Genomic DNA, 14738 nt, shown 5'->3' with positions numbered 1-14738 from the left:
AAAATGTCAAAGAGAAATCAACTCATTTATATGGAACTACAAGACTACAAGAATATCATGGAAGAAGCTCAGAAGAAGAAGAGAAAAAGGGGGCCTTGCACTACCGGACCTAATGTTCTATTCATGGGCCTTTCAGATGTCCTATTCTAGAATGCTTCTTAAAATGCCATCTAATCTACCTAGTACATCCATGTATGGAGCCATGCTAAAGGAGACAAATCTTGCAGCAGATGGCTTTATGTTTAAATTTGGTAGTCAAACATTCTTCAAAAATATAAAACTGAAAACACTACATTCATGGGCCAAAAATTGGTTTAACATCAGGAAAAAACTGAGACTATCTTACTATTCAAACTACGCACCAATTTGGGACTCTCCCGGGTTACCACTATGCTTGAAAGATAACTTGTCCAATGTAATTGAACAAGCAGGCATCTGTAAATGGGGCCACCTATTTAAAGATAAAAAACTTATAACTTGGGATGAGTTATATGAGCAAGTTGGCCCAGGGCTTTCTAGATTCAAATATATTCAAATGGATAGTTGGGCAAGATCTGAAATCTGTAAAGACAGTAACATTGGAAAAATAAGTGAAATGGAACAACAATTAGTAGAACGTCCAACTGGAGGAAAAGAAGTAGCTAGATGGTACTGGCTTCTGTTGGAAGAAAGCGAAGGGGAGTTTAAACTCCCGGATGAGTTATGGGGGACCGAAATTGGGATTCCATGCGAGGAGAGGTGGATAAACTCTTTTGAGATTTTACGCAGCATCGTAAAGCCCTCTTGGCTTGTACGAAATCACATTTTCTCTGTACATAGGGCATATTTAACACCGCGGAAATTGTCTAAATATCAAACAGACAAAAAATGTAATAAATGCAACTTAGCAGACGCATGTGACATACATATGTTTCTAGAATGCCCTAATATAACCAAATTCTGGGAAGACGTGAAAAACACTTTAAATTCCATACTAAACACTTCCTTGTCAATAACTCTCCCACTTGTCATCTTTGGAACAGAAGACAATATCACAGGCAAGGAAAAATCATTTCTTTTCTATGCAATTTTGATGGCGAGAAGACAGATTTGCATCCAATGGGTAGAGAAGACACCTCCTCTACACTGTTCATGGCTTACTTCATTATATGAGATATCCAAAAGAGACCTAATGAGATCTGTAAATAAGAGAAAGCTAGCATTTTGGGATCTCCTGACCAACTGGAGATGATCCGGGTTTTTTTTTTTTTTTTTTTTTTTTTTTTTCTCCCGGGTCCGATGATTATGCCATCTTTACTCTTTTGGACCAAGGGCTAGGACAGTTTCGAACAAGGTCCGGCAGGTTGAAACATACCTAGATGGAGTCAAAAGAATGCTCCCCTAACTGGCTTTTTCTTTCTCGACACATATCTCCCGCCACTAACACATATCACGCCAGTAAGGCCGTGCAAGGTGGTTGGTATCTTCCGTCAGAGGGGAAGGCAGATGAGGACAAAAAAAAATAAATAAATAAATAAATAAATAAAAAAAAATAAAATAAAAAAAAATGCCCATAATGCCAAGGGCGAAAAAAACATGAATTCCACCTGCCAATTATTAGCTGTTTTGTTGGCGTGCACGCTACATTCTGTAACTTGGAATGCTTGTGTTTTACATGTTTTACATCGTTAGTAGAAAGGAGTAAAATGTAACCATATGAAGACTTACCCTTTCCGTAAGCTGTTCGGAGAGCGCTTCTGCGTTGGTGCACTGATCACTGATTTTGAGTGTCCCAGTATAATACTGTGAGCTTCCATTTATTAATGATTCATACCCATCGTCGTCTGAATAAATTGCTGCAATTAAAGAAGACATTTGTAATTATAGTGGACAGTATGTTTCACCGGGCTTCAGTGAGATGTGTGTGCACAAGATAAACACGATGCGACTGATTCACAAAGAGGCTTGGAACCTGATTTCATGTGCAAAAAGTAGAATGGGTGAAACACGTTCATTTATCTGTGCAAAATTGCATGATCAGCCTGCAACATAAGAAGGTGACATGTCCATTAGCAGCTTGCTTATGAGCATCTTTCACATGACGAGTTGGCGCATGTGCATGTTACTAGAAGTGAGTTGTCGCTTTGCTAGCTAGCACATTGATTTAGCCCCTGTAAGCAAGCTGACATTGACTGCCAGTTAGACACTACTATTATTCACGGAGGGATGAGGGGTGTGGGCACTATCATATGATAATTGCCATCATTTAATTTGAGGGTTTCATGCACAGGACTTTCGCCAAGGGTCGACTAGTGTTAATGTAGGTGACAGTGCCGGGCATTGATTTGATTTTATATTTATAACGCGTGGACTAATGCCCGAAGGCGTCTAGGCACCACAACCTGAAAAGATGATAAAATGAAGAGGAAAACAGCAAATGCCTGAGGTCATTATAGACAGTGACTACAGGGGGAAAATCCAGACCTTAAGGGCCTTCCTAAATGGATACAGTTTAGAAAGGTTTTTCAAGTGGGTGAGTAGGGTATTCCACAGTTTAGACACGGGGGCAACGAAATTGGTACCCCCCCAACTAGATAGCCTGAATCTCTGTACCTCCACCTGATTGGCTTTGGCCGAGTGAAGTTTCTTTGTGGGATGTACCAGCAAAACTAATGATTTAAGTAGTCTGGTTCAGAATAGTGTAAAGCTCTAAAGGCGTATGAGGCTCTAATTAAACAGGCATGAATTCAATGTCCTGAAGATGATCCGCTTACTCTTTCGCTGGATCGAAACGCCGTCGACACTGTTAAACACCTTATACACCAAAAAACTTTTGTTCACTAAGCTGTAAAGGTGTACTTTGCGATTTATTCTTATGACATTGTTTATTCCCTATGTGTAACAAACTAAAAAGCTTTGCCTGAGCCCCCTGTTGTTTTTCCCCCCTGTTGTATGCTCTATTGGTTAAGTAGTGCACAGGCTTGTGCCCCACTTTATGTACTGTTTGCTGCTGTTATTTTCATTGCCTAACAAGCAAATATCACACGTCTGTCTGGCTGGACATGTCCACTTAATATAGCAACGATTGAGTCTATATTTATTATTTGCTTTCATATCTCCCTTCTCCGGGACCAGCACAGAGAAAGGCATAGGAATGCATCATACTGTTGTAAATACAACGCATCCCTGCACTTTCCTAATGACACCGCTCAGCACAGCAAGATGGCTTGCAGCACCCCAATGTGTGATTTTCTTGTAAATATGCCCCTATATCTTATTATTGCGCCAACCACTTTAGCAAGTACACAAGCAGCCCTTGAAAGGAGTTGTATTCCAGTGTAGCATGGTGTGCCTTTGTGTTTGTGGAAAAGTCCTCCAGGGCCGTTTCCAGGCTTGGGTCCAAACCTTAAGCCCCACTGCTTGCAGCACCTAACCCAGCACCGGCAACACAACCAACTACTATGTCTTGCACTGCAAACAGCCCGGCTGTCACACACTGACAAGTTGGAGTGATCTGGATGCAACAAGGGTACAAGAACCACCAGAGGGAGTGGGTACTTGGTGCATCCGATGCTGGAAGGACAAAGTGAGTGAAAACACCAGGAGCAGAATTATTTACTGTGCTGGGAGGGGGTGGTAACAGGCTTGTGCACCCACTTTTTAAAACCCCTGGGGCACTTTGGTATTACAGAAGAGGCTGCAGACATCTGCACAACCACTTCTATAAAACAGACCAGAAAAATAGCATGTTAACGGAATTCACTTTGCACACCGCATGTGCATGAAAACAAATGCTCAGTGCCCGGCAACCCCCCAGGATTAAGTCCCTGATTTTGTCACTTCTCTCTACTCTTAGCATCTGAAAATGATTACCATATAGCTGGCTCAATTGAAGAAATAATTTCCATATATTAATAAAGTCTGCCAAATATGTTTTTTTGACTAAAAATCTTAAAACATTTTTTTGCTTTGGGTAAGAGTCAGTCGGCGTCTGTTGAAGTCTAGTGCAATGAAACCTTTAAGGATAGCTGTAGTACTTAGTGGGAAGCTATTATTATCTGTTCATTACTGCTTGGAGTATTTATATACCGAGGTGTGCTTTGTTTCATATGCTGCGTTATGTTTTTTGGTGGTTCACTGTGTCAGCTACATTGAAAAGGCATTGTCTCCTCCTGCAGATTTTATGCTCACAGTTTTGCTCTTCTATACTATGAGCTCTGTGTATGGTCTGTAGGCGCCTGGCGGACATTCCCAGCCCCTCCTAGGAATGCACAAAGGTGGGTACACTTAGTACCAACTCTCATATGGGGGCACCTTTACTAGGCACATCTGTTCCCATCAACCGAAGACATGACATCAAGGGCCAGATGTAGGTAATTTTTATTTTCCGACCTCTTAAATACCGAGTCATACCGACTCGGTATTTCAGAGGTCGGAAAATAAAAATACCGAGATGTAGGTAATTGCAGATGTGCAATTACCGAATCGGAAACAGTCGGTAATTTCCGATGCGGTAAATACCGACCAGTTGATGCCCATGCATTCCTATGGGCTTTGAAGCCCATAGGAATGAACGGGCATTTACCGGTCGGTATTTACCACATCGGTAAATACCGATAGCCACAAGGGTGCAGGGGGTGTCACTTTGACACCCTCTGGCACCCCCAAAAGAGGCTCGGTGCCATGTGGCAGGCATACCTGCCCTAAGGGCAGGTCTGCCTGTCATATGGCATAGGTGTGCATGCACACATGTGCATGCACACCTGAAACGGTATTTTACCATCAAGTATTATTTGATGGTAAAATACCGATTTTGTACTGCTTGTGGGACTCAGAAGAGTCCCACCTACATACCAATTTACCGGTATCCATAATGTTACCGACTCGGTATTTTACATACTCGGTAAATTTACCTATCGGTAAATTTACCGAGTCTGTAAATTACAGGGACCTACATGTCAAATTGCTTTTACCGGGTGGTAACGGCCGAATTCGGCCGTTACCACCCGGTAAAAGCCTACCTACATCTGGCCCTTAGTCTTAACTGGGCCTATCACCCTCAATTAGGACAGTCCTGGTCATAGGGTCTATTCTCCCTAATAAATCAATGGATGAGCACCAGCTTCCCCACCCCTCCATTTTCACCGATAGTTTTGAGGGACAACAGCCAGCAGTATTTCAAACCTCAAATATTTTAGTTGAGTTTATACACCAGACAAAACCCTAATTACCAGAAAGCCAGTGAGGACAATTCAAACGGGCTTAGTCAGGGGAGCCAGGGTGCCTGGGGTCTTATTTGGGAACTACTAATGTGAAAGCAACCCCTACTATTGAACATCAAAGGATGAATAGTAAAGTCTGGGGTCAGGTTAGTGATATGAGAAACAGCGACTCAACTCAGGAGCATAGCCAGTGAGTCAGAGCCGGATTGGAAACCCACAGAAGCCCTGGCAATTTTGACAGACCAGCCCCCCTGCTGCTGCTTTTGTTACTGGGGGACAATATAGCAGCACGCTGCAAAATCGACATCCAGAAACAAAAACGGCCCCCACCACTGCAAAATCGGCCCCACCCTTCCAACCTCCCGGGGGAAATGCCTGATATAGCCTGTCTGGCCCTGCAGTGTGTCATGGACCCTAGTAAAAGGAAGGAAATGAGCCCTTTGGCTACTATTTCAATTATAAAATACAGCAAAAATCAGTGTTCAGTGGGCCCCTCAGGCTTCTGGGCACTGGTGCAAGTGCACCAATGGAAGCTAAGCCCCTTACTCAACTTTCATATACTACAAATTGTAGTCCTTTTTACTAAAATCATCTTATTCAGGAATACGGAAATATTTAAAAATAGGTTTGGGGTGGCATTATCTGCAATAAGCAGCATTTCCTCTGCGGAGTATTTTTAATTGTTTGGCAGCTGCTTTTAGTGGCTCTTATCCGAGTTTGAAATGAACAGGACGTGCTAGAAATGCCTCGGTTGCATGCGAGGGCCTAGCCTTCCTATTGGAAGAAAATTAAATAATTTTTTTGTGATTAATTTTTTAGCGCAAAGTCTAATGGCTTTCCAAGGTATAACGTTTCTGAGAATTAACGAGGACTTGGGTATCTCTATTTGTATAAAGTCAGAGCTATTTAAGATCTAAACACATTTAGCCAGGAGTAATGCTGCAGGGGGAAGGACAACAGAGAGAACAGAAGAGTAGGACATTTTTATATACAAACTTGTAAAAGAAAAATATCAATATATACTTTTGCAGCAAATGATGTGATTCTTTCTTATCAAGAGAGGAGAGCTGTTTCAAAATATTTACCAGAGCATTTAAAAAGAATTACCCCTTTTACATAACAGCACAAGACAGGGTGATAGAGCTTAGGTGAAACTGAGGGGCGTGCTTGGAGAATTTATCACAGGATTTCCAGTGAAACTATTTTATTACCATTGAATTTTTGACACTGTCTGCCCACCAGTGTCGGGGAGTAGCGCTCCGCCACTCCCAAGGAGGAACTGCCGCGGCATCTTTGAACAAATATCTTCCCGTTCCCAATGGACTCCAAATGAAGAGCGCTGTGCTCACCTAGTCTGCAGTGTTTCTGCATCAATAATAAGTGGCGCCAATGGTGCGGATATGATAGTTCTCGGGGACAGGTCTCTCACTATCACAGCTCAATTGGAGAGGGCACCAGAATGAGACATATAATTAAAGATAATGCTGGCGGACAGTGGTCTTGGCTTCCTGTAGTGCTCCAATAATGGTTCCTAGCACTGAAAATGCCAGAAACAGATCCCACATTACTTACGTTCATGGAACATCAGGGGAGCAAATGGTCTGAGTACTATACCTGAATTGCAGGGGATACTTTAGGTCATTGATTTGTTTCCAGGAAAACTGGGCTCTGAACTCAATTCCATTAGCTAACTATTCTGAGTTCTTTATGCCTGGTGTCCCCTGAGCGCATGGTGGCCATGCATCGGCCGGGGGTCTCAATGTACATATACAACAGTATTATGGTGAACCCTCACATCCTCCGTAAGGATATAGAGGATATCCTTCTGCTAAAACCTAAATTCGGCAGAGACAATAAAAGGAAAGTAAAGTCTTTAATCATCTACTATGTCTACCTGAATCCTCACTAAATAAAGAAAAGAAAGACTGCAGCAGCCCTTCCGGCCACAATTAGAGATTTAATGGCAGAAGATCCCCAAGAAACATGGACTGTGCTGGGGGACTTCAACTCTAATCTAACTGGCATGATATGGACAACCAATATTGGAATCTTCAGCAGAAAACTGTAGACATCCTGAAGACGGGAAAAAGGGTGAAGCTCTTGCAAGTAATCTAAAAAGCTAAGGATTCACTCATTTTTTAATTCATTGTTTACAATCTCCAATTTCCATAGCAAATTGGATTTCAAGATTGTTCCCATGGTATAGAGTGATCATGCTTTCTTAACTTTCATGACCTGGGAGTGATTCCCTAGCCATAATAATTGGCTTGGAGGCAGAAGTTGCGCCCATAGCGAAAATCAAGTGGCGTTTAGATGGCTCAGACTGTGTGTCTGAGGTGGTGAAGCAAGTTAAGGAGTAACATTTCTCTCCTGATAATACCAATGCACTCCCCATGAATCAGTGTCGGCCACCTTGGAAGGTCTGGTCAGAATGCTTACCACAGAGTCTTTCGCAAAACACAAGCCACATAGTTCAGTCGCCAATATCATGCTCCTTCCCGAAGAACAGAGACTGATTCATCTTAAAATCATTTTAATGAGTTATTAAGAAAAAGTAGACGCCATCCGGATAATGTGACATCAAAAGAGGAGCTATTCAAAATACAAGCTCAGTATAGAAATACAAGCGCAGTATAGGAAAATATTATAGGAACTCCGAAAACAACAAGAGGAAAAATACTGGATGCAGTTTCATGAGACTGTCAAACATATAGATCTCAGGAGATTCTGGATATTAATCAATCAGTCCTTTTCTTATTATCGGCAGACCTATGCATTGAACAATGACCATGCAACTGCAATGTGATACCTCAGACAGCTGTACGTGAACAGCACCATTAAGTCTGCTCCCTTCGACATAGTAAACACAACTCTTCATCAAGACTAAGAGCATGCTGAAGCTCAATTTATGACTAGCCATGAAGTCGAAAGTGCTCTTAAATCAATATGAAGTGAAGGTGCTCAAGGCCACAATGGGATCCTGAGATCCATTCTTAAGCAATCCCAATCCATATGGGCCTCCATGCTTTCTCTGCTTTACAACCATTGTTTCCGGTCAAACTCCATCCTAGATAGCTGAAGGGGATCCCTGATAGTACCAATCCATAAAATTAGATTCTCAAAAATCCCCAGACAATTATTGGTTAATTGCCCTCCTTGATGTGGAAGGAAAGTGCTATGTCAGCAGCTGCTAAAAGATCTGGAGCAATTGGCAACCAATAAACAACTGATCCCATATTTTTAAATATAGTTTCAGACAGGGTGTAGTACTGAAGACAACATACTAGCCCTGGCTACTTTGGTATATGAAACTTTGTCTGAAAAGTACCGGTTACTACACGCTGCATTCACTGATTTCACCACAGCATTCAATAACATCAATAGAGGAGAGGTATGGGCTAAATTAAGCAAATGGAAGCATTCTGCATTCCCTGCTAATAGCAATCATCCGACGGAATGCCAGTACCGGAGTTAAGATAAAACTAACATCAAAATGGGTACCTCAAAGAAAGTTTTTCTGAACAAGGGCCTGAAACAGCGGTGTATATTAGCATCATTGCTTTTTAATATTTATCTGGCTGATATGGAGAGGGTCTTTGGGTCAACAAGGCCCTGTCTCTTAAAAATTGGCAGGACGACCCCTGAAGATCCTACAATATGTGGATGATGTCGTGTTCTCTGCAGCGGGCGCCACACAGCACAATATACTCAGGACACAGGTTGGTTCTAGTACGCTTCCTTTATTTGATATTGCATGAGCTGGTTACATGTACGTCCGTCCTGTTGCTCGTCCTGGTCAATCTGTCCTTTTCCTGTCCCCTGGCCGGATGTGGTGTCCGGTGACCTGGTCACCTCGTCATGACCCACAGGGTCCTAGTGTCCTACTGTCGGTCGCCCATCCCATCAGGTCACGACACCTCCCCCCTTGTTGCAAACAAATGTTCATGACACATTTATCATAATCACTGTTGCCCACCATTGACAGTCCTCATTCACAGTTACACTGATAGAGAGAGAGAGAGAGAGAGAGAGAGAGAGAGAGAGAGAGAGAGAGAGAGAGAGAGAGAGATGTTCTGTCAGTCTCGTCTATCCTTCTCCCCAGTCTCTGCTTCCTACTTTTTCCTACGTAGTTTCTTGATCCCCTTGCACTCTTTCTTTGGTCGTCGTTTTCTGCCATCATCTTTGTTTCTGCTTTTCCGTTGTCCTCCAGCTGCTCTCAATTTGCCAGCTGCTCTTTTTCTTTGTCGTTGCTCTCTCTTTGCAGCCTTGTCTCTGTCCTTCCGTTGTCCTCGTTCCGTTCCCTTTTTTTCGGTCTCTCGTTGTCTTGACAGTTGCTCGCTGCCCTCAGTTTTGCTTCTTGTTCCTTTCTTTCTACCACCGCTTTTTGTTGTATTTGTTTCCTCAATGATTCTCGTTTGTTCTCTTCCTCTTTCCTTGTTCTCTGAGTCTTCTCTTTGCTTGCTCTCAGACTGTCTGATCTCGTCGTTATATGTCATTGTTATAAGGCCCATCGTTTGGGCTGTGCTGTTGCTCATCAGGCATGGCCCTGGGACCTTGCCTTGTAGAACATGAATGTCCTCCTTCTTTATTGTGTTCTTGTATCTCAGTTCTTCTGTGAATTTTCCCAAATTAGTTATTTGTTTCCTTGCCCCCCAGGTAAAAACCTTTGTCTGGGACGCTCGCAGTGCCGGTTTTACTTCCATTCTCTCATATTCCGATATACACACGACATTGCATGTTGCACCACTGTCCAGTATAAAGTCTGTTTCGTGCGCTCCTACTCTTATCTTTGCCTGGTCTGTCTTTCCTCTGGTGCTTCTGTCTTCTGGCTGTGTTGTCTCTCCTGCTTCTTCTTCCTCGCTCCGCTCGGTGCGCTCCTCCGACATGTGATATAGTCTTTCCACTTTCACTTCTTCCTCTTCTTCATCTGACCCTCGTGATGAACTTCTCCTTTCGTTGTCGACATACCTGACATGTCTTGTTGTCGATTCCTGTTGTCTTCCCGTTCTCCCCTTGTCGTCTCCTCTGAATTGTGCACCTTGGCACATGCTGGCGTAGTGATTTCTTCCACCACACTTTCTACACGTCTGGCCAAATGCTGGGCATGGACCTCTGTGTGGAAATTCCATTCCACACTTGTAGCATGTTCTTTCTGGTCGTCTCCTTTCTTTTTGTTCCCTCCAGTCATTCTTCCATCGGTCTGTGCGATATCTGTTTGTCGTGAAGTGTGCGTTTTCTATTTCAGCGCTCTTCCCTCTTTCCATTTCTTTGGCATGTTCCGTTGCTCTCGCCTCTGCTCTCGCTAGGGACAGGATGTTCTCCGATGAGGTCGGTTCCTTTAGTATTCTTGCTCTGAATCCGGTGTCGAGACAGCCTTCTATGATCCGTAGTCTGATCGCTTGCTCGTTATCGAATTTGTCAAATTCACAATGTGTTACCAACTTTCTCAGCCTTGTTGCGAAGTCATCTAGTGTTTCGCTGACTCGTTGACATGCAATGGTAAACGTATATCGTTCGAAATCAATGTTGCGCTGTGGGTCGAATTTGGCTGTTAGGCATTTCTTTAGTTGGTCATATGTTTTTGTTTCCTCGGTAGGCAGTGTCACCAGTAGTTATTCCACGTCATCCCCTGCTAAGTTCAACAGTAATCCTAGCTTCTTTCCGTCTGCTACATCTGTATCTTGTACATATCTTTCAAACCGTCTGATCCATTTCTCCCACCTTATCCCTGTTTGTGGCTCCGATAGGTTGAAAGGTAGTGGTCTCCTGTATTGCGCGCTGGGCTTTGGATCTGCCATTCTTTCCTTCTTTCTTTGGTCGGCTCTTTTCTTTTGTTTCCTTTCTCTTCTTCTTCTTCTCTTCTTTATTTTATTTAGTTATTTATTTCTTTATTTCTACCTCTTCCTCTGTGGTTTCTGTGCTCTTCTTGGCACTCTTTTGTTATTTCTTCTACTATCTCTTTACCGTCTTTATTTTCTCTTATGTGTCTTTGTTTGGTCTTTATATTTCTTTTTCTTGTTGTTTGTATTTCTTTGTTTGTCTTTTTCTTCTTCTTTACTTCTATCACTTTTGTTGCTCTTTTATCTCCTTACTGTCTCTTTCTTTCTCTTTACTTCTATTTCTTTGTTGCTCTTTATCTCTTTTGAATGTCTCTTTTTTCTGTTAATTTAGTCTTTTCTTTTTCTCGCCTGGCCTTGTGATGGCCGCCCTGTTATTTCTGGTGCCTTTTCCTTTGTTGTCCCACACAAAATGGCTGCCGTCGCTCTCGCGAGATTTCGAGCAAAAATCTCGCCTTTCCTGACTCTAAAATGGCCTCCTTGCTGATGCTGTGCCTTGATTGGTCCGGCCGCCTGGTTCAAAGATGGCCGCCGAGACGTCTGAGCTCTCGCGAGATCTCGCGCGTCAATTCAAAAGAGTTCGCGCCTCAATTGCAAGTGGTCGCGCTCTTACCGCGATCTGTTACACGCTTTCTTGTGTGTCGGGGTGAGCACCCGCGTCGCTTCCTCGCTTCTTCACTCTTCGTCCTGGCGCATCCAGGGTGGGCACCTGGTATTCTTCGATGCTGTCCAGCCCAGACACGCGATGTTCTCCACGTTAGTTCGGTTCTGACCTTCGTCGCCAGTTGTCGTGTTCTCTGCACCGGGCGCCACACAGCACAATATACTCAGGACACAGGTTGGTTCTAGTACGCTTCCTTTATTTGATATTGCATGAGCTGGTTACATGTACGTTCGTCCTGTTGCTCGTCCTGGTCAATCTGTCCTCTTCCTGTCCACTGGCCGGATGTGGTGTCCGGTGACCTGGTCACCTCGTCATGACCCACAGGGTCCTAGTGTCCTACTGTCGGTCGCCCATCCCATCAGGTCACGACAGATGATATAATACTCTTAGACCGGACAGCAGTGAGGCTGATAACATCCTTAGAAGAATTAGCAACTTTCTCCCAAAACCAAGATCATCTCCTTTGGCCGACTAGTGAAGAAAAGGAGAGCCTGGCACATTGACTCCATATAAATAGAAAGCGTTACCTCCTATATGTATCTGGGAGTGTAGTTTGAGCACCAAGGCTGGTTTAGCACCCACAAACAAGCTCTAAAAACGTTGCGCAATCGTTGAGTACAGAATTTGCACAATTGCTAAAGAACCTTTCCAGGATACGTAAAGTCATAGAATGTAAATTCACTGCCACGTTACTAGACAGCATCGTAGCCTTTTAAAGCAAGCCTGCTGGTTTTCTGAACGATCTGCAGTGCAGTACTTTTCATCATGCATGTCAATAGCCGCTTGCCACTTCCCGAGCTCAGATCCGATTGAAATTTAATCTAATGTGCTATCAGCTGCTGGTACAATCTCTTTTTTTGACACATTGCACACAACTAACGAAGTCCACCTCTAACTCAATAAAACACGTACTATAACTAATCATAACAACTGACTGTTCCCCCTTGAAATCTCGTGTTGAGGTGGGCTTGCAAGAACTAGCTGTGGAATAATTTAGGTGACCAAGCTGCTTTGTAAAATAAAATTCAGTTTGTTATACAAACAGGCCGAATTACCTTCTGTTCACCTAGATCTGGAGGAGTTAAACGAAAAAAATCCCATGCCAATCTGGATATATTGCTCTATAGTCCGCCCACCACACAACATTATCTGACACAAGCAATGGAACTCAACAAAACAGAGGCCACCGATGAGATATAGGTTGGGTTTGCTTCCTCGGGAATTGATATGGAAGAATTGGGGTCAATGCTGATAGAACATGCAGGCTATGTAATGCCTCGGTGGAGTCCTTTCCACACATTATTTGCTTTTGCCCCAAACCGTTACAGTTGAGAACAGTTTGACTTAGACCTCTTTTAAGGACATTGTATGTTTGTTCCTGCAAGGTGGCGGTGGAAACGTGTTTGACAGGAGATTGCAGCCAGTTAATGCCTCGCTTCCTAAAATACATTAAGCAGGCAACCGATGAGTTGATCAGTTATTCCTAGTGACAAGAGGTGGAATGCCGACTGCCTTTGACCACATGTGGAGCCTGAGCATGCCGGATCGACAGACACCCGATACCTTACTAGCATGCTCCAGAAAGATGGAATTGATGGTAGAATAGTAATAATGTTTTATTTTTTTATGTCAGTCCAATGTTATAGCATAAGTACCTTGTAGCCTACATCATGAACAGTGGCCTACTTCGTGCTAAAACGACTCCTCATTGATCTTATGAGTTTGTATATGACCCACCTAATATGTTGAGAGATCATAGGTGACCAGATTTTGAACATATGTGGGGCTTGGCACGACTTCCAGTAGTAGACACTTTGCATTTTACAGGTAGACAACTTGAGCCACATGTACAAAGCATTTTTGCAGTCAGAAATGGCCGATAGGGCTGCTGAGGACCGCAAAAATGATTTTACAAATATACAAAACAAAAATTGTGATTCAGTAACAATTAACCAAATCACAATTTGTGTTTGCAATTCCGTATTTGGAAGAGGAGTCCCTTCCAAATACCGAATCTGAATGGGATGTATGAATGTTTTGCTATCGAATTAAGGTTGTAAAACATTAACGGCCACATGTATGAAGACTTTTTGAGGTTGCAATGGGCTGATTCGCAAAATGTATATTTATATTTATAAAGCGCAACATTCATCCCAATGGGATATCACAGCGCTAATGTAGTGGGTGGTCAGTTGAGTTGGTCTAGTTGAGGTCAGTGTCAGCCGTTCTAAAGAAATAGATAGGTTTTAAGTTTCTTCCTAAATGTCATATAGTCTCCAGTTAGCTGTAGTTCCAGCAGAAGCTTGTTCCAATGTAACGCTGCAAGGTGCAAAAAGGAGGGTCCACCTGCCCTGCTCCTATTGATTCTTTTAGTCTCCGCTAACGCTAGGGAGCATGACCTTAAGCACCTGGGCGGGACGTAGAATTTGATTCTATTCTGAAGAATCTTAGGGCCAGTACGATGGAGTGCCCCATGCGCATTTCCTAAGAGTTTAAATCTTGCTCTTTGGAGCACGGGCAAACGGTGAAGTTGCCTCAGGCATTCCATCGCAGGAGCTTGTGTCTATCCTGGTTACAGACTAGTTTGGCCACTGCATTCTGTATCGCCTGCAGACGTTTGAAAAGGAAATCTGGATGCCCACAAAGAGTGCATTTCCATAGTCCAGCCTACTGACAAGCATCGCTTGTGTAACCATCCTCCTGCTTTCCATTGGAATCCAGGGAAAAAGCCTTTTCAATAGCTTCAGTGTGGCGAAACTCCTGCCACACAGGATATGCACGTGGTCCTGCATTGATAGGGTGTTATCAATGGTGATGTCCACATTTTTTACACTCTGCTTTGGTGCTGGGGCCACGCCCAGAGGGGCCAGTGGGGCCACCATGACGCATCCCAGATAAGGTTTGGCTCCGCCGAGAAGCAGGATTTCAGATTTATCGGCGTTGAGCTTTAGGCAGTGCATTGACATCCAAGTTGCCATTTCAGTAAGACAGTTGTTGAGGTTGGCTCTGGTGTCATCACGCCTGTTTCCGATGGCT

The 14738-nt window shown here is 43.4% G+C and overlaps 1 protein-coding gene across 1 annotated transcript in view; it reads right to left on the bottom strand.

Moving 5' to 3' along the window:
• C8H3orf52 (chromosome 8 C3orf52 homolog) overlaps positions 1–14738 on the bottom strand; it is a 153012-nt gene that overhangs the window by 44420 nt on the left and 93854 nt on the right. Inside the window, exon 4 of the mRNA XM_086934084.1 lies at positions 1708–1835. Within this exon, the coding sequence (XP_086790210.1) occupies positions 1708–1835 (128 nt within the window). The remainder of the gene's footprint in view (positions 1–1707; positions 1836–14738) is intronic.

Source organism: Lissotriton vulgaris, chromosome 8 (assembly GCF_964263255.1).
Source record: "Lissotriton vulgaris chromosome 8, aLisVul1.2, whole genome shotgun sequence".
Taxonomy (NCBI): Eukaryota; Metazoa; Chordata; class Amphibia; order Caudata; family Salamandridae; genus Lissotriton; species Lissotriton vulgaris.
The sequence above is the reverse complement of the archived record's forward strand: the minus strand, read 5'-3'. Positions and strand labels throughout refer to the sequence as shown.